The sequence below is a fragment of the Labrus mixtus genome, chromosome 17 (assembly GCF_963584025.1).
Source record: "Labrus mixtus chromosome 17, fLabMix1.1, whole genome shotgun sequence".
Classification (NCBI taxonomy): Eukaryota; Metazoa; Chordata; class Actinopteri; order Labriformes; family Labridae; genus Labrus; species Labrus mixtus.
The window spans coordinates 12750761-12769763 of NC_083628.1; the positions used below are offsets into that span (position 1 = coordinate 12750761).

Genomic DNA, 19003 nt, shown 5'->3' on the forward strand with positions numbered 1-19003 from the left:
ATTTCAAATGTGGGAAATTCACTTCTTCTTACAATCTGACTGAATGAAAATATCCTCAAAGAAAATTCAGCTTCAGGATCATATTTCAATCATGATTTGTTTTTACTTTTTTTTTTTAACTCATATTTCAATAGCTTTACTATTTTCGTTTGCACATACACAAAACGGTGCCTTATGTATTGCCCACCTTTAAATTTCTTCTTTGACCTGAATAAAAAGTTAATGATTTCAGAGCCGAGTTAAATATGTCTCAACAGTTAAATGTCTGATTTATACGGAAGACTGCAGACATGACAACGACCAGACTCCAGCCATGCCACAGTACTTGACGCTCCTGGTAGGTAATGCTTCCATTTATTTGGTGTTTAAACCTCATCATTTGTTTTCCTTTCATAAAGATGTACAGAAGTTTGACTAAATAACTGTTCACATGCTGCATTTCTGCAGCTCGACTGTCCGGTTGTAATAGCTGCCATTTTTGCTGCTGGCATTGGGGGAACATTTCAATATGGATTCAGTATATCTGTGATGACCTCCCCGTCTGCTGTAAGTAGATCTGCAAAGAAATCATGGCTAAATTAAGAGAAATATAGTTATTAACAAGTACATTTTGTCGCAACACTTTCCACATCAGCAACTGTGTGATACTTTTATGAAGGAAAACGTGCAATTATTGTGATACCCGTACTTTATGAAAAGGATTCTGACTCTGCATGTGATGATTGCAGTTTATAAAGGAGCTGGTGAACACAACATGTGTGCAGAGATATAATGTCTCCTTGGAGCAGTGGCAGCTTTCTCTCATCTGGTCCTTCATGGTGTCCATTTACTGCATCGGGGGTTTACTTGGGGGGTTCATGGCTGGTTCTCTACTCTCAAAATTTGGGAGGTTAGTACTCACCGAACATAGAAGGCATACAATCAATAAATGTCTACTGTTTAAAACAAACAAAATTATACCTTTAGCGTTTGTTTCCTGTTTTCCAATGATGCCTTCAGGCTTTAACACAATAGTCTCTGTATTACTGTCTCACAGAAAGCGTTGCCTTCTATTGAACAATTTTGTGGCGATAATAGGAGCTGTGTTGATGATCTGTAGCCAAACAGCCATGTCCTTTGAGATGATCATGGTGGGACGATTTCTCTGTGGAATCAATTCAGGTGAACCTACAAAAAAAAAAAAAAAACACATCTCTTTTTTTTCTTTCCTGTAATTTCTTCAAATATGGCTGCTCCATCATTCTTGGCTCCACATTTCACCCAACACCAGTCAATGTCTATACTTGTCACGAGAATAGCCATTTTTGGCCATTTTTCACCCAGTTATTGATTAGTATTGACTCTTCTTGAAATGTATGATTTCCCTGTGTGTGCCTCAAGGACTCGGTCTCTCTGCTCACTCCTTGTATTTGGTTGAGTGCGCCCCCAAGAGGCTACGAGGGATGGTGGGTGTCACAGTTGGTACCTTCATCTCCTTGGGGAAGTTCGGTGGTCAGTTGCTCGGGATCAGGTGAGGTGGGCGGAGTCTTGGATACTTGTGAAGGGTCAAATGAGGGGACAGGTGGTGGTGGGTTCAAATAACAGCACACATGAGGTCAGAACACTGAGACCCAAGGTGTCCTTTCAGTATGGATATGGAATTTTACACATCATGAGGCTGTGTTAATATTGTGAAAGGCATGATAGTTTTATCTATATAGCACATTTCAAACACAGAATCAATTTAAATTGCTTTACATGGACAAGGAATTGAAAAGAAAACCTATAGACATTCTAAAAAAAACCAATTAGGAATAAAAACCATAACAACAATGTGACATTTACGAAAAAAAAATCGAAAAAAAAATCGAAAAAATCGAAATAATCCAAAGCCATTTCTACCTTTCAGATACCAACATACTTTGGTGGTACTAGGACTTGTGACCTTCTGGTTCCCAGCCACACAATACAAAATCAGTTACGATAGAATGAAATGACTTGTTAATAATAAGATAAAACAAGTAAAATACAGCCCCAATGCAGGTTATGTGCTGAATGTCCTACAAAGAAAATTAAAGGAGTGTAAGGTTGTTCCACATCTGCAGCAAATAGCTAAAAGCAGCTTACACTTCTTGGTCCTTCCTCGAGGAACTCAAAGCTTACAGAATTTAAAGGGTCTAACGACCAGTTTATATTATAAGATACTTGAGTAATTCATAAACTAGCAGCAGTACTTTAAAAGAAACTAAAGGCCATTGTAAAGTTTATAAAAGAGGATTCCTCTGCTAGATTATTTCTGTTCTTGTTAGAATTCTGGCAGCAGCATTTTGAATGAGCTGAAGTTTTTAGATAGTCTTAACACTCAGTTTATATATAGATGAGTTCCAGTGTGGTACGATACTAAAAATGATGTTTCTCTTGCAGTGAGTTACTTGGCACACATGAGAGGTGGCCATGGCTGCTTGGTTTTAATGGTTTCACAGCGTTAGTCCAGCTTTCCACCCTGCCTTTCCTGCCAGAGTCTCCCAGCTTCCTGCTGCTGGATAGAGGAGACCGCCAGGCCTGTGAGAAAGGTGTGACAGACCTCTTAATACCTCAGAGGAACTGTATACAGAGGAATCCTTGTTATCATGGCCTTAATCCGCTGATTGCTTGCATTGCCATAGCTCTAAGGAGGCTATGGGGTAACCAGGACCACAGCATGAAGGTGGAGGAGATGTTGCAGGAGAAAGCGGCCCTGCAGACTGTTCGTAACCACTCAGTGCTGGAGCTGATTCGAGACAAAACACTTCGCTGGCAGCTCATCACCATCTTTGTTACTTTCACTACACTGCAGCTCTGTGGCATCAATGCTGTGAGTGACACATTAAACACCCTTTAGCACAAGTAAAATGTTCTACTTTAGGATAGAGTGCGTTCATTTAGATAGAACTTCATTTTGAAACTGTGTTGTGCGTAGGGTAAATGATTAGCATTAGGGCTGTATATGCCCCCAACATGATGAAGATTAAATGTGTTGTTTAAGTGCCGACCAGGTTTAAGGTTGTTGGGTTAATATATTAGAAGTGTTAACAGGCAGAGTTGAAGTCCAAAGGTTTCAAGTGAAGACGCAAACAGGACTGATTGTTGTGACCATGTTGTGTTAAGCTAACATGCTCCTGGGTTTAGCCAAGAGCAAGTTAGCTTAAACGCTGGAGACAGTGCTTATGGTATAGGTACGTAGCTGCTCTGAGCTATCCGCTTACAAACATTTCTAATTGTCAGAAATGATAAAAGACTATTGTAAAAATGACAATTACTGACCCCATAGAGTATTAGCTTCTAGTGAGGACCGCCTCTTGAAAAATTCTGTTAATTCTTTGAACATACAGATAGATAAAAAATGTGTCGTACTTTTTCTCATTGAGTCGGTAGCTCTTCAGACTTACAGCAGCTTCCATTATTGTCACTCATCAGTCATCAGTGCTCGATTCCGATTGGCTAGAAAGGTGTGTGTTATTTATTTATTTCAAAGACTGGCTTAGAAAAGGAATACAAACATTTCAATATGCAGTGATAAATAACATCTCAACGTAAATATGTTAACATTTTATAGTCACAAATCATTTTAATAGTTGATTTTTATTCTTGTTCCATTTCCCTTCAAGTTCCCACAACCCCTATAGCACCCCCCTGGTGACCCACCAGTGGGCCAGGACCCCCACTTTGACAAACACTGTTCTAACCTAACTCTGACAGAAAGCAAATAAGCCCAAAATTTCAGACTGATCCTTTGAGGGATGAATCTTAAGATGCTCTTAGAAAAACGTCCGTGCTCTTTAAAGTCTTCAAACATACAACAAAGCTAAATCCAGTGGCTTTGGCATTTATTCTCCATTTTCCCAAAAGCCCATTTTTCACAAAACAAAACAGACTGTAAAACGAAATAATATTGAACGAAAGAAAAAAAGAAGTAAAAACAGAATGTTAAGACTAATCTATCATCCACTCCTCTCTGCACAAGAATACACTTCAACCTACCAAGCATGCGTGTAGCGCAAAACAGATATTGCTAATGTATCTGATAATTAAAAAATATATTTTTGATGCAATTTGGTTCTTGTCTATACTTCTCTCCAGGTGTACTTTTATTCTTTTGAAGTGTTTCGTGCGGCAGGAATCCAACCACAGCATTTACGTTACGCAGCCTTGGGAACTGGGCTTTGTGAGCTCTGTACGTCTATTGCCTGTGTAAGTCACAAACACTCATTTTATATCTTTCTCATGGCCCATACATAATTTCATCCTGACATAGGCTACTGTTTGCTTCTTTTCTTTTCTTCTTCTTCTAGGTTTTGGGCCTTTTGATTTATTTAAGCTTTTCTTCTGCTGTCCCAGCTGGCCTCAAAATGTTCCTCAATCAATGCACACTGCTTTAATGTTAATGTTCCGATGTACCGCTTGAAAATGAACCCATGTGTCACAATACTACATCACTTATTAGCATGTTCATACTTATTAGCATGTTCATTTCAGCACCCTCTGCACTATCCCGATTGCACTATTGTCTTGTTAAGCATACCTGGCCAATAAAGCCGATTGTGATCTGTGAAACCTCTATGTATAGTTATGGCTCCCCCTTGTGGTTCACTGCTGGAAATGTGCTTCGATGTTACAGTTTATGGTAATAGAGAATATGGGCAAAAAGGTCCTTCTGTCCAGAGGATATATGGGAATGGCTGCAACGCTGATCCTCCTCACAATCACTCTGTACCTGCAAGTGAGTCAAAACAAAAAGAATACATATTTGGATTCTTGGATTCTTCTGGAGTTGCATTTCACAAACTCATAAACTCTAGATATCCTACAGAGTCTTCTTCTTTTCTCTTCAGACTCATATTTCCTGGATGCCATACTTCAGCATGGTTCTCATTTTCATCTTCATTTTCTTTTTTGCCAGTGGACCAGGTATGCATATGTCAAGATCTTTGCTATTTTGAACTATTTCATTTGAAGTGTTTCCTCTTTAATCAACAACAAGTACATGTGCACACACAGTTTTTTTGTTGACCCTCAGCTGGAGTATCAGCTACTCTTCCAGGGGAAATATTAACTCAGTCATATAAGTCTGCTGGATACACCATCGCCTGCACTCTTAACTGGTCAGGCCTGTTTGTACTTGGAATGGTTTTCCCTATCTTAGTGGTAAGAACTTTACTGTCATTGCAATGTTAGGTATATTTCTAGCCGTACATAGTAGACATTATTAATGTGAAACAAAATTAAATACATCACTTACACATATTTACAAATGTCCTACAATATGCTTCCATTTCAGGAGAAACTGGAATACTTTTGTTTCCTCATATTCCTTTTTTTTTGCGCCATCTGTGGGCTGTTTGTGAGGTTCAACGTCCCTGAGACCAAGAATCTGACGGTGCTGGAGATCGCTGCGGAGTTTCAGAGGATGCACTGCAAATCTGAAGACTCGCAGAGGAGTAAATTCACTGAACAGAACCTCAATGGAACCTCAATCAACAACACCAAACTCTGAGGTCATGAAGAAAATGTTCATCTTGAAAGTATTACTTTTTTTATCACTCTGTAAATATTTAAATTGTTTATTGAACCTCAAGGAGAAGTGCAATTCATTTTGATTTGTGTACAATGCAGTAAGTCATGAATAAAAGTGAATGTATTGTTTTTAAGGTTAGTGCTTTTATTAAATGAAACAATCTCAAGGCTTCCATCAAGACATACAACTTTGTTTGTTTTGTGTTTGTGTTTTTCTTGTAGCTTCAAACAATGGTTTGGCCCTGGAGGTTATCAGTTAGGCATGCATGCTCTGCCAAAAGAGATAGACCTCAGGACATCCAGTGTCCACTTGCATAAATGTCATGCTGCAAGTAGGACAAATGGCCTGAAGTGTGTGCATGTGTGCGTATGGGTGGGTGGTGAGGGTGTGACATTTGCATATTGTGTTTATCACATATGTGTTCTTGTGTTCTGAGTAGGACACATTTTAGAAACACAATTTAACCTCAATCATTGTCAAACAATAATTTGACAGTTTCCTTACAAAGTAGTATTTTACTCAGCTTCAGTGTCATATATGAAATATGTTAATTTAGCCTAATTTCATCTTTCAGATGTTTGATTTAAAAAAGCTTTGGAAAAAGAGTTCAACTTAGTTAAGAGTATTTTCATCTTGACCACTTGTAACAATTGAATGAATACTGATGCATTAGTCATTACACAATCACTTTAAGCCATCATTTAACACTAACAGGAGTCTTTGTTTCTGGCAAAGCAGTCTAATACATTGTATTGAAGTGTGGTTGGATATACAGTATGCATGCACATATAAAGCTATGCATTTTACATGTAACTTCTTCAGCATTCTCTTAAAGTAAAAGGTGAATATGATAAATATATAGACCTGGTAGCTGATGGTAAGTGGTAAATGGACTTGAGCTTATAGAGCTTTTCTAGTCTCTGATGTATTTATCCATGTTTTTAAAGCGTTTGTTACGCCACATGTTGCTAGCAATACTTCTCTGGCACATTCACTATTCAAGCATTCAAAATAACCTTGATGATCAAAGTTAATCTTTTCGGGTCACAGCAGGACTTCTGTGTCATGAGGGAACTCCTTTCAATTACGCAGGCGTGCAGCCCGTGTGCTCCTCTGATAACACTATCTACACTCTCAACGCTACACGACGTCTCGCAGGGTCAATACATGACAGAAAAAAAACGTCACCAAAAAGCAAAAATACGCAGGAAGGAGTTGAACCCTGCGTAAATAAGACAAACAGGTTCACGCCTGCAAAGTGTGTGTGCATTTGGGCATTTAAATTCCTCTCGCGGCGAAAAGTGCCGACCGCAGGGCCGTTTCATGTGCATGTAAACTCTCAGAAGTTGGACAGCAGCAAGTTTGCGTGGATAATGGACATAACGGACCCGGATGCCAGCATCTCCTCTGCGGAGCCAAAGGCGCACAGAGGATTAAACCAAAAGTGAGTCCATTTATGGTCATTACTAATATCATTCAAAAATATATTTTGAAATAGGTCTTATAAAGCAATAATGATTCCTTTCATTCCTGTTACATGGTCAAATTTCAGAATAAATGTTAAGAGATTTATATTTTTAAATATTTTAAATATAGTTTACTTTCTATCATTAATGTATTTCAATGTTTATAACCTCAGATCAGGTGACTTTTTATTATCTTTATGTATATTCTTTTTACAATACTTACAGTTTTTTCATGTAAGAATCAGGCAACACTAAAAAAATTATACTGGTTTCCTAAAAGATTCAATCGCTTTCCTCACACCTGCTTATACCTTACCTGATTCTTCTTTCTCTGTCACTAAATATTTAAATCAGCAGACACTGAATCCAGCGTCTGCCCACATCAGAAACATCACTTCCTGACAGCTTTTATTTGCAGGACTGATCTCAAAGATCCACATTGCTCAGCAGTAACACACTTATAAACTAAAGAGTTTCCAGGTAAATTATTTAAAGCGGCCCTGTTAGTATGAACTCTGAGGGGGGTTGAGACTGGAGGGGCTGCAGATAGGCTTCTCTGTCTCTGTCAGGGTGTCACTGATAAACACGAGCGCCTGGTAGCAAATGACACAGGACACCATGTAGACTTACACCAGTGAGCGGCCACAAACACATCACAGCTCCTCTGTTTTCATTTTATTCTGTTTGCTCTGGGCGTTTAAAAGAGTGGTGGGCATTTTAAACAGTGGTGGGCATTTTAAACAGTGGTGGGGATAGTTGAGGGTGATGATAACATCTCTACCCTCCACCCTGCTCCACCCCCACTACTGGGGCTTAAGGAGGGAGTAGGAACTAAACAAAGTAACCAATGTTGACATAGATGTTCCTGTGATGAAAAAGAGCAACCTTAAAGGGTGATTAATACCATGACAGAAAAAAGCCACAAATCTTGACTTTAAAGAGAAAAGGTCTCTTCACCTCAGATGGCCTTCATGAACATTAATGCAGATCAGCTGACAAGTAAATACCTGATCAGTTGTGGAATATTCTGAATGTATAACATTTTAAGTTCTCATCCTTAACCTTCATTTATCACTCATCGTGACACTTATTTTAATGACACTTTACAAAAAGGGCAGGTACCTTTGGGCTATACTATTTTTAAATTTCATGAACAGAAACCAAATATGAATCCAACAGTGGCAAAAAAAACAACAACATTGTTTAAGAGGCAGAATCCTTGAACAGAACCAGACTCCTTGTCGGAGAGCTGTCTGCCTACTGGCTGGGGAAAGTGTAGTGTCTTTTCCTGTAGACATGTGCCCTGCAGACGTGCGTGGAACATGAATACGTACAGATGGAGTGAGAGAGGTGCTGCAGTCTAAGCCTATAGCGTCATAGGGTTGGTCCAAGCCTGTGCCAGTCCTAACTTACTTTCTGTGTTTTATCGAAAAACAAAGTTTTAATGAAGTCTACCCTTAAATGTTTTTTTTTTATTTAACCAGTGATTTAACCAGGAAAAATGTATTGGGATTTAAAATCTGAATTGACAAGAGTGTCCTGTCCAAGACAGACAGCGGTGCTTTAACAAAAGTAGAGTGAGCTCTACCTCACAGACTATTAGGAGACTTTACGTAGCACAAGCAGGCGAATCCTCTTGATGGCTAATATGGATCTATGAGCTCTGTAAGATGTGATGGTGCCTTACCAAATAGAGCTTCATAGATGAGAAAAGAGATTTGAAATTTTAATCTAGATTTAAAGGAAGCCACTGACTGGTCATGTGACTGCAGATGACCGCTCTGTTTGTTCTGTTTGATTTCAGGGTGTTTGTCAACAGGAATCTGACACTGGAAAACATCAGATGCTATGGATTTGACATGGACTACACCATGGCAAGTAAGTCAAGCCAGATCTTTGTTTGGAAATAAAAAGTAGTGTCATCTTGAAGAGCTAATGAACTTGAAATCTTTCTCTCTGACGTCTGCTGGTTAGAAAAGACACACTGGTTTTAAATGGTTCTACTGTGTTTGTGTTTGTAGTTTACACGTCCCCAGACTACGAGAGCATGGGCTTTGAGATGGTCAGAGACAAATTGGTGTCTATTGGGTATCCTCATGAGATTCTACGCTACACATACGATCCTAGCTTCCCCACACGGTAGGGTTAATATCTGCTCCTTTCACTGAAAAACCCATGACTTTTACCACAGCTGTCTATTTGTTTCTTAAATTTGAGCATAAATCCCTTAAAACAGTTAACTGTTTTGAGTTACATGCTTTATATCTGCTTCACCTCTTAGCTCATGTCAGGTCTTGGAAACCATGATCACACCTCCCGTTTCTTTTTTCTCTTCATCCTCAGCGGTTTGGTGATTGACACCAAATATGGGAACCTCTTGAAGGTGGATTCAAACGGGAACATTTTAGTCTGCAGTCACGGCTTTCGCTTCCTCAAAGGGTAAAGTTAAAATCTTGGCAATGCTCTGATGAAATGTTGTTGTTTTTTTTTTTACATTTGCCATCTTAGCATGGGATACGAGGAGCTCCAGAGACAAATGCAGGCACATAAATGAAAAAAAAAAAGCATCACTGAAAAATTCAATCAGTTCTTAAATGTCAAAGTAAATAAAAGAGTTATCAAAGGTGACTAAAGATTAGCTTGAATAAGGCTGTCACACTTATCGACAGGTTTCCTTTCAGCATCTTGTCCGTAACATCGACTCTGTCTGAGGTCAGTTCATCACAAATGTGACTCTAAATGGCAATGAATATGTGTCCTCATTTTATAGTAGGTAATAATATCAATTTAATGTTTAAATAACAATGAGATACATCTCACATAGTTTTCTATTGTTTAAGTCAGTTTTTAGTGATTACCAGAGGGCGGCTGCGGCTCAGTTGGTAGAGTCGGTCGCCTCTCAACCGGAAGGTCGAGGGTTTGATCCCCAGCTCCTGCAGCAACATGTCCGCTGTGTCCCTGCTTAACAATTACTCCTCCTGCTGCTTCATCAGCGGCGTATGAATGCATATGAATTAGTTACTTCTGATGGTCTCACTACATAGCGACCACTGCCATCAGCGTGTGAATGGGTAGGCGTGAAAGCGCTTTGAGTAGTTTGAAGACTAGAAAAGCGCTATATAAACTCAAGTCCATCTACCAGAGTCTGTTTGTTTCCACAGAGAAGACATCGCTTACTACTACCCCAACAAGTTCATTCAAAGAGATGACACCGACCGTTTCTACATTCTCAACACTCTCTTCAATATGTCAGGTATTACATTCACCTGTTTTTAATATCAGTGTGGGGTTTGTTAAATCAAGATATTATGTGGTGACGAATAGAAATATAACTTTGTCCGAATTTAAAACTCATTTTAAATAAAAGTTCATAAATGTTGATTCAACATCAACAAGTGACCTGTTTCTGCTAACTGAACTGTTTACACGCACCATGCAGAGACGTATCTCTACACCTGCCTTGTGGACTTTTTCACCAGATGCACCAGATACACAAAGTGAGTGGAAGTTATTCCCCTAATGGTTTTTAAAAAGCTCCTCTTTTGCATAATATTTATCCCCCTACCATATTCTTTTAATCTTCGTTTAATTTCTTCCAGCCTGGAGGAAGGTTACCAGCATGGAGACTTGTTTATGTCCTTCAGAAGTATGTTTCAGGACGTCAGAGATGCAATGGACTTTATTCACGATACGGTAAATTCACAAATCTCTGTTTAAAATGTAGAGAAATGTGCCACGGTGTTAGCAATGGCAACCATTATGTGTCCCTATTGGACTGTACAGTAACTGTTAAACAGTGTGTCGTGTGTTTGTCTGTTCGTTGTGCAGGGAGCTCTGAAAGATAGAACCATCAAGAATTTGGAGAAATACGTTGTCAAAGATGTAAGACACGATCATGCACCAAATTGCTACGAGTTTTATGACAAAAAATGTTTGAAATGTTAAGAGAGAAAATGTGTTCTTTGCAGCCAAATCTCTCTGTACTTCTGACCCGGATTAAAAAAGTGGCAAAGGTCTTTCTCGCCACCAACAGTGATTACAACTACACAGAGGTGATTTTCTAAATATTCAAGCAAACACTTGTAACAACTATTTACACAAAAACAAAGCCCGAACCTTCAAAATGAAATCAAAGTGCACATTTTTCCAGTAACTATTTCCTTCATCTTTAAGGCCATTATGAAATACCTGCTTGAAACTAATGTAAAGGTAAGAGCACTCTTACAGTTGTAGGAATATTCTTTTTAATGCTCCCTCAATTTAATTTAATTAATCATTTTTCTTCACTTAGTCTGGAAGTCCTAAAAGGTTGTGGCATTCCTACTTTGACCTCGTTGTCGTGGACACCAGGAAGCCGTTGTTCTTTGCAGAGGGGACTGTGCTGAGACAAGTGAACACGGTAAGAAAAAGTCCATGACACTTGGAGATGGACATGTTGATGTTGGTGGCAGTTTTCAGTGATATATGTTGGTGTTACAACACCCATCTCATAAGGGATAAGATGTCATCTTATCTTATCCCGGCGCAGTCTAGGCCTGTGAAGACTGTTTCGTCATGAGCCGGGGATCCGGCCGAAGATTTCTGCCTTTTAATAAGGCAGTTTTTTTCTTACCACTGTAACTTTTGCTGCTTTGCTAAAGTGCTCATGATGGATAGGCCGGATCTTTGTAACATAGCAATAAGTAAGGTCTTTTTACCTGCTCTTTTGTAATGTTAACAGACAAAGAGTAAGGTATTTTACCTGCTTCTTGTAAAGTGTCTCGAGATAACACTTGTTATGAGTTGATGCTATACAAATAAAAATTGATTGATTTATTGATTGATTACAGAACACAGGGAAGCTTCGGATCGGGACGTACACAGGTGACCTCCAACATGGGACTGTTTACTCTGGAGGTGAGATTCATGTTGGTTCGCATTTGTTCTTTATTGTGTCATTTTTTTAAAACTGTAATAGAGGCTGAAACACAGTGACAGACACAGGATGGCTTCTTCCACGTTATTTGAGACGTTTTGAATAAATCTTTGTTCACAGGATCTTCGGACATCGTTTGTGATCTGCTACATGTCAAAGGTAAAGACATCCTTTACGTTGGAGACCACATCTTTGGTGATATCCTCAAATCTAAGAAGCGCCAGGGCTGGAAAACCTTCCTGGTCGTACCAGAGCTCGCTAAGGAGCTTCAGGTGTGGGAGGAAAGAAAAAGTAAGAAGAAATATTCAACATCGGGTGTTTGAATTTTTAAGATCATTTTCAGTAGTTTCCTACCTTGATGACTTTCTTGTTTTGTTTCCAGATCTGTTTGAGGAACTGAAACTTCTTGACACCTTCTTAGCTGAGACTTATAAGTGAGTCTGTGCCTATCTCTAATCATTAAACCAGTCATGTTCAGAAAACAGTGGACTTGTCCCAGCAAAGCTCTAATGTTTTCTGATGTTTTGCGGTCCTTTATTTAGCTTTGACAAATCATCTCTACCATACCTTTACTAAAACATTTTATTTCCCTTCTATAAGAATAATTATGACGTTACGAGAAGGGATTAAGTGTTCTTGTTTCATGTGTTTGTAAACTGAAGGCATCTGGACAGTGGCAACAAAGAGTGTCCTGACATCAGCGCCATCCAGACGAGAATTAAAGTGAGTTCGACACATTTTAACTCCACATGTATCACATCACTACAGAAAATACTTTTCTTTCTTTCTTCTTGTTGCGCGGATAATTTGACTTTTCTGTCCACAAAAATCATACATCATTTCAACTAACATCATGTATAGAGGTATATAATATATTATAACCACATAGTAGTCAAGACAAAGTTAATGGACTATTCAGTGAGTGCTGATCAAATGTATAACAGCCCTGTCATTTTGTACATAATGAATCTCTCTGCCTTAGGTGAACTAAATACAAAATCACAACTTTTCATTATTCAAAGACTGATGCTGGCGACAATCGAGTTCCAGTAAAGTTGGACAACTAGTTGTTATGCAGAGCCAGAGGAAAGATTTAAAAGCAGAATAATCAGTTGTTGCTTATTCATTTCTGCTATGAAATGCTGCTTTTAGAACTGTTAAATAAAAGCTGTATCATGATTGAAATGGTGCTGTCGTACCAAATATCACCACACTGTGATTTTCTTTTGCCTATAGACAAATCAAAGCCATGCTGACATTTAGTGTATCAGCACCCCCTCCTGTGTGATACTCCCTAATAATCACATGAGTTCAAGCTAAAGACAATGTGTAGGCTTCTTAAGTTTTCTTATAAAGACCAGATTCATTCTAGACAAATATTGCTTTATGCAACAGAAACTGAAAACAGAATGTTTGCTATGACCCATAGCAGGTATGATTGAGCTTGTTCTTATTTCGTTATGAGCTGTTTGGGCTCTTTTGCTGATGTGGTTGGTGTTGGTGTTTGCAGGTGCTGACCCACAGGATGGACATGTCCTACGGTCAGATGGGCAGCCTCCTCCGCAGCGGAGCCAGGCAGACACTGTTTGCCAGCCAGCTTGTGCGTTACGCCGACCTATACTCATCTACCTGCATCAACCTGCTGAAATACCCCTTAAATTACCTCTTCATGGCCCCCCCAGTGCTGGTCCGTTCACTTCCTCTGACCCCCTATGACGCACTTGAAAATGTCATTGTTTTATCATAGCAGCTATTTTCATCTCTTTCTCTCTCCCTCTCAAACTCTTTCAGATGCCGCATGAATCTGTGTCTCAACCAGCAGCTGAATTAGTTTCATCAGAGCTTTCTGAGATCGTCAAGATTACCACAAGCTGAGGTGATTACAGGTGTAATGCATTATTCAAATTTGATTTGAAATTTACTGAATTCTTTAAATATTTTTCTTCTAAACGTGTCCTTCTCCTGCAGCTGGCTGAGATGTCTTAAAAGAAGAAGTTATGATGCTTTGCACTTTTGCCTCTGTGCTTGTAGGTGCGCAGCCATAAAGTGTGTCTTTTACTAAAAACTAACGTATTGATCCCTCTAGTGGAGTTGAACTGCTATGCAGTGTAATGTTTACTTACTGAACATAGATTGATCAATACAGACATTTAAAGGATTTAAAGTATAAACAGACCCGGGGTTACTGTATATATGAAGAGAAAGTGGTCTTTATCTGTCGATACATTTAGTGGTAAATATGCACGTTTGATGTCAGGTTTTTAAATGTAACTTTACTTGTTTGTAGTTTGTGCTACTTCTGTTGTATCATTTCAATAAAGAGTTTATATTTTATGATTTTTTTGTATTTTTATTTGTGGAGGAAAATATATTACTCTAAATATGTCTGTTAGAGGACATTAGCTGGTGTAAAAGCTCATGCTGACATTATTTGCTAATGTATTTGTAGTTTTTGTGATATCATACATGTATAGACTCTTTTTTATTTCTAATTAAGATATCTTACAGTGAAGTTTGGTGATGATTCAGACTAACCTGCAGTTTGTAGCACACTCGTAGCACAGTATGACATTTCTATGTACTATTATAAGAAGATAGATCTTTCAAACCATCCCTTCAGGTTTCTCCGCTTGTACTTCAACGTTTGTCCACTGGGTGGCAGTAAATCTCCTCTGCAAGAGAGATTGCTCAGTGTGTTTTGAAAAAAAAGCTGAATGAAATCAGACTTTAATTCAGACTTTTATTATTATTACTGCTTTGTCTGAAAAAACAACAACAATGATCTATTCCTGTTCTTTGCATCTTCAGTAACTGTTTACTTTGAACACCGTCAAAAGTGTTTAAAGATATAAAAACAGCTGCTGATCTATTGGCTGAAAGGCTTAATCAATCAATATTTGTGTAAATCTCCAAAGAGAATCATATCAATGTTAACATCAAGAGTATCACCGTTCATAAAGAAAATGATGATAGTGAAAATGATATTTGACACATGAAAACACACTCAAAAGCAGAGATATGACATTTAGAAAACACTTTGTGTAAGGTTAATGTCATCAATCCAAAAACTACCACGTACACTACTATACTACCTTACTTAGTATAGTAGTGTAAGTGTTCAGTCATAAGATTCATCAAGCAAAATGACTTATTTCAGGAGAACCCTGGGTCATCGACGTGTTGCTGATGGTAAATGTGTCGCAAATTGTGGTACTGATTCAAATAGTCAACTTAATCCTTAGCGCCATAGAAGTTATTTGCAAACTCATTTATATTCCGTGTGGATGATCTAAATCTTGGCGGACTAAAGCTTTAAAATAAAGTGTGATGGAAGAGAAGAATTAAGGATTTTAAATCAACTTAAAGGAACAAAACGGTTTTGCTCTCACAAAAGTTTTCAGGATAGAGCTGAACGTTTTCCTCCGAGCTCTGTCACACATCAGAGAGAGCAGACAGGAATGTGTTCTCTCTCTCTCTCTCGCTCTCTCTCGCTCACTGTTTGATATCCTAACAACTCATGTACGTGCATTTTTTTCAGGGGATATAATGATGTGTTTGTAAAGTGTGCTGTGCTTCCATATAGGGGGATAGATTATTAATGGAGCGTCTAGCTGACTATCTAAAAGTCATTATATTCTCATATTTGTTGTAATAACCTAATGCAAGGAAACACCTGAGACTATGGCTTAAATTCATGGGATGGAAAATAGAACTCAAACATAATGCTATCGTTAAGATCCAGGGACGCTCTCCATAAAGATTATCAATAAAAATCTCAACAGGATTCATAAAAGTGTGTAAAGACCTACTCAGAGTAGATCAGCTGTCCTGTTTTTATGTCAGTTCATGACCCTCCTGCTGCTTCAGGTCTTTTGAATTGAACTATCAGACAGGTCCACATTATGCTTTCAGTGGCACCTCCTTCATAAAATACACTCACCTAACAATAACACACACAGTAACACACATTTCCTCGATGATTTAATTTCCTCTATCACAGCTATTTCTGTTTGTTCGGATTTCCTCGGCCATTGTCTGCTTGTCACCTGGATTAATTGTGGTCTTCTTTCTTATTTGATTCAATTTGACTTGTTTTATTTTCCGACCTTCACAAACTCTCTGCTCTCTATGGTTCATGATTTCATCTGAATCGTATTCTCTAATCACTCTTGAACTATTTTTAATCAGTTTACAAACTGAAGGTTTGACATCAAACCTCCTGAAACAGAGATGGAGCAGTGAGCTTTCTTTCACGTTGATTTGTATCAGTTTTCAAATAAGTCATTAAGCGAATAATAACCAATTCATGTCATCCAAGTGTTTCCACTATCCAGATTTCTGATCCTGCACACTTTGGGTGGCTTTGGCTTCAGCTCTGAATGTTGTTTCTGTGTGAGGAGAGGCAGCAGTTATGATATCTGTATCGATGCTTTATATCTATCTCCAAGAAAACCTCATTGTTGTGTATCACTGTTAGAAATTATTTACATATACAAACTCCTCTGCTTTTGATATTTAGACCACAAACCACAAAGTCTTCATTCTGCTGAAAACAAATAGCCAGACAACATTTTTCCCCAAAACAAAAATAGCTAAAAGAACTCAAATTGACTGTTTGTGTCCTGACATTCACACACACACACACACACACACACACACACACACACTCCCTTTGGTGGAGACAATGTGCCGCTGTGTGATATAAGAGCTGTCTCCTCACATCGAGTGTACCTGTGCTGCAGAGGTGTGAACAGTGTCACTTTCTCTCTGCTGCTGTTTAGAGTTGCACTCACATGTTACTGTGCAGAAATCTCCGTTCACCTTCATAAAGTAAGAATATTCATCACACCTTTCATATCACATACATGATACACACCAAGACATTTCTACAGCTCTCTACATTATGGTGATCTTTAGAGTGTGAATTACAGAGAAACTGGGAGCTCTATCTCTAAAACATGAATGAGTAATTGATGGTCGTCTTATTTGTACAATTAAAGCGCATCTTCAAGCATTTTTTTTTTTTACAATAATGTGCACTATTGAAATAAAAAAAACCTTTTCACTTTCACAGGAGGCACACAATATTAAACTTATCGGACCTTTTCAACTTCTGATTTTCCTGATTTCAGAAAAACTTTCTTTTGTGGTGTGACGACACGTTTCTGTTAACTTCACACTCGACAACTAGTTACACTAACTTTTTATTGATTTCCTTTAAGCTGTACCATTACATCAAACAGATATATCTTTAACATACTATTTTCTTTTTGCCACATCAATCTTTATGTCTGCTGTCGTCAGAGTCCATTAATGTATAAAGGGGGGAAAGACTCAGCGGTTGATAGAAATTATTTGTGCTGATTATTTGTGAAGAACTATGAACATTAGAGATGAACTCTAAGAAAAGCTTTCCAGATGTGTGTATTTTTTTATTCTTTTTCTAAGCAACCATGCAGTCAGTCATCAGAATTCTATGTCACAATATCATTATCTCACTTAACAGAGGTTTTCATGCAGGAGTAAGTTTCTGCTTTTCAGTCTTTAGTTCATTGTTTTCAGTTTCTTCAAGACATAAAGGTCACACGTGACACTTTAACACATCTAAATTGTGCTTTTTGATTTTTTTCTTTCAAGAAAATAAAACTGAGTAATTGAAAACATTAATATAAGTAACTTTATTTAGAAGATTACACAGAAAAATAACAGGAAATCATTTATGAACCACAACAGATACACAGGCTCAGTCAAACCAAATATAACTTTAAGGACTGTTCTTATTCTCCACAAATTCTCACTTGTTAAAAGAACACAAACTCTTTTAACCGTGCTGTTCATGCTTTTAAAAATGCTTCGTTAGCTCCAGTGTAAAGAGAAAACAGACACATTACAAAGGGAGATTAAAGTGTTTGATTCAAGCTCAGCACTTTGTTGTGTTTTCTTAATGAAATGCAGACATCATTATCTCATTAGCCGTATTCTCTGCGGTTTAATCTGCACATGAAGGCACTGTTGACATGTTGGCTTTCATTACAGGATCCTTTGCAGCTCCATGCAGTCAGATAACTGCAGAAGCACCACCGTCCCCATTCCACACATTCCAGGATTTCCCAGCAAGCATTGCAAGCAAGCCTAAACAAGTCACGTTCTTTACTCAGGGAGAATTTCACACAGTGGAGTGACCGAGGGCTTCTTTTGCCTTCTTTTTTTGGTGCACTCACATGAATTCACTTCACACTAAAAAATTGATTTTCTGAGACTTTTAAAAGGGATTTCTTTTTTACACTTACCAATATCATTCTTTTACCTGAAACTTTTCACTGAAGCAGGGTAATCAGTGACCAAAAACAAGTTTCCTCTCTGTTTTTAATAATTACTCGTTTCCCTGTGCTGTGGATTGTAGCAGCAACTGGACGGTGGTTAAACATTTCCACCCGCTGACAGCCATCAAAACAAACAAACCTCTTTACTCTGTTACTTCATGCTTACAACATAAGGCTCGCACACGGGAGCAGTGACACCTAATCTCTACAAGGAAAAGAAAAGAAAGAAAAGAAGAAAAGAGGAGAAGAGAAAATGCAAAGAGAGAGGGGGGAGAAAGAGAGGGCCTTTGCTCCCTACATTCCTCCCAAAACGTCCCCTCCCCCCATAGACCTGCTGCTGCTGCTGCCACCGAGGATGCTCAAAAACACACATCAACCTCCCCCTTCCTCCTCTTTTTTTCCTTCATCTGCTTATTTTACCATCAGCACAACGACACTGTGTTTGGTGTGATGACAAAACAGGTAAAGAAAAAAAAAAAGGGACCAAACTCCAAAGGAAAAACTGTCAATTTGAGAGAAATCTGGTTTTTAAAACTTGAAATTCCAGTTAAGATACTCTGATAGATTGAAGCTTTTTCAATGCATTTTGAGGACTTATTCGGCCTAATTGAACATTTCCTACACCTTTTAATTTGCATTTGATTTGACAATTCCCTTCAATTGATGATTCACTTTTTTATGAGGTTTAATTGGTTTTTCAAAACTTGAAATCCAGACAGTTGGAAAGATTTAAGATATTTGTTGTTGTTTTTTTTGCATTTTTGTG

General features: G+C 38.3%; 2 protein-coding genes across 2 annotated transcripts; both read left to right on the forward strand.

Annotated features, from left to right (window-relative positions):
• Positions 1–276: 276 nt before the first annotated feature.
• Positions 277–5686, forward strand: slc2a11l (solute carrier family 2 member 11, like). Its single transcript, XM_061061372.1, has 12 exons — positions 277–337; positions 448–546; positions 729–889; positions 1037–1161; positions 1381–1510; positions 2404–2552; positions 2646–2833; positions 4099–4209; positions 4637–4738; positions 4851–4926; positions 5036–5163; positions 5297–5686. The coding sequence occupies exons 1-12, from the start codon at positions 314–316 to the stop codon at positions 5510–5512; spliced, it is 1509 nt and encodes a 502-aa protein (XP_060917355.1). The 5' UTR covers positions 277–313; the 3' UTR covers positions 5513–5686.
• A 1035-nt stretch (positions 5687–6721) lies between these two features.
• On the forward strand, positions 6722–14251 carry nt5c2l1 (5'-nucleotidase, cytosolic II, like 1). Its single transcript, XM_061061373.1, has 18 exons — positions 6722–6977; positions 8804–8877; positions 9021–9138; positions 9343–9438; positions 10161–10252; positions 10439–10496; positions 10599–10692; positions 10828–10881; positions 10968–11051; positions 11173–11208; positions 11291–11398; positions 11829–11895; positions 12035–12205; positions 12297–12348; positions 12577–12637; positions 13425–13601; positions 13706–13790; positions 13883–14251. The coding sequence occupies exons 1-17, from the start codon at positions 6907–6909 to the stop codon at positions 13787–13789; spliced, it is 1497 nt and encodes a 498-aa protein (XP_060917356.1). The 5' UTR covers positions 6722–6906; the 3' UTR covers position 13790; positions 13883–14251.
• Positions 14252–19003: the final 4752 nt, after the last annotated feature.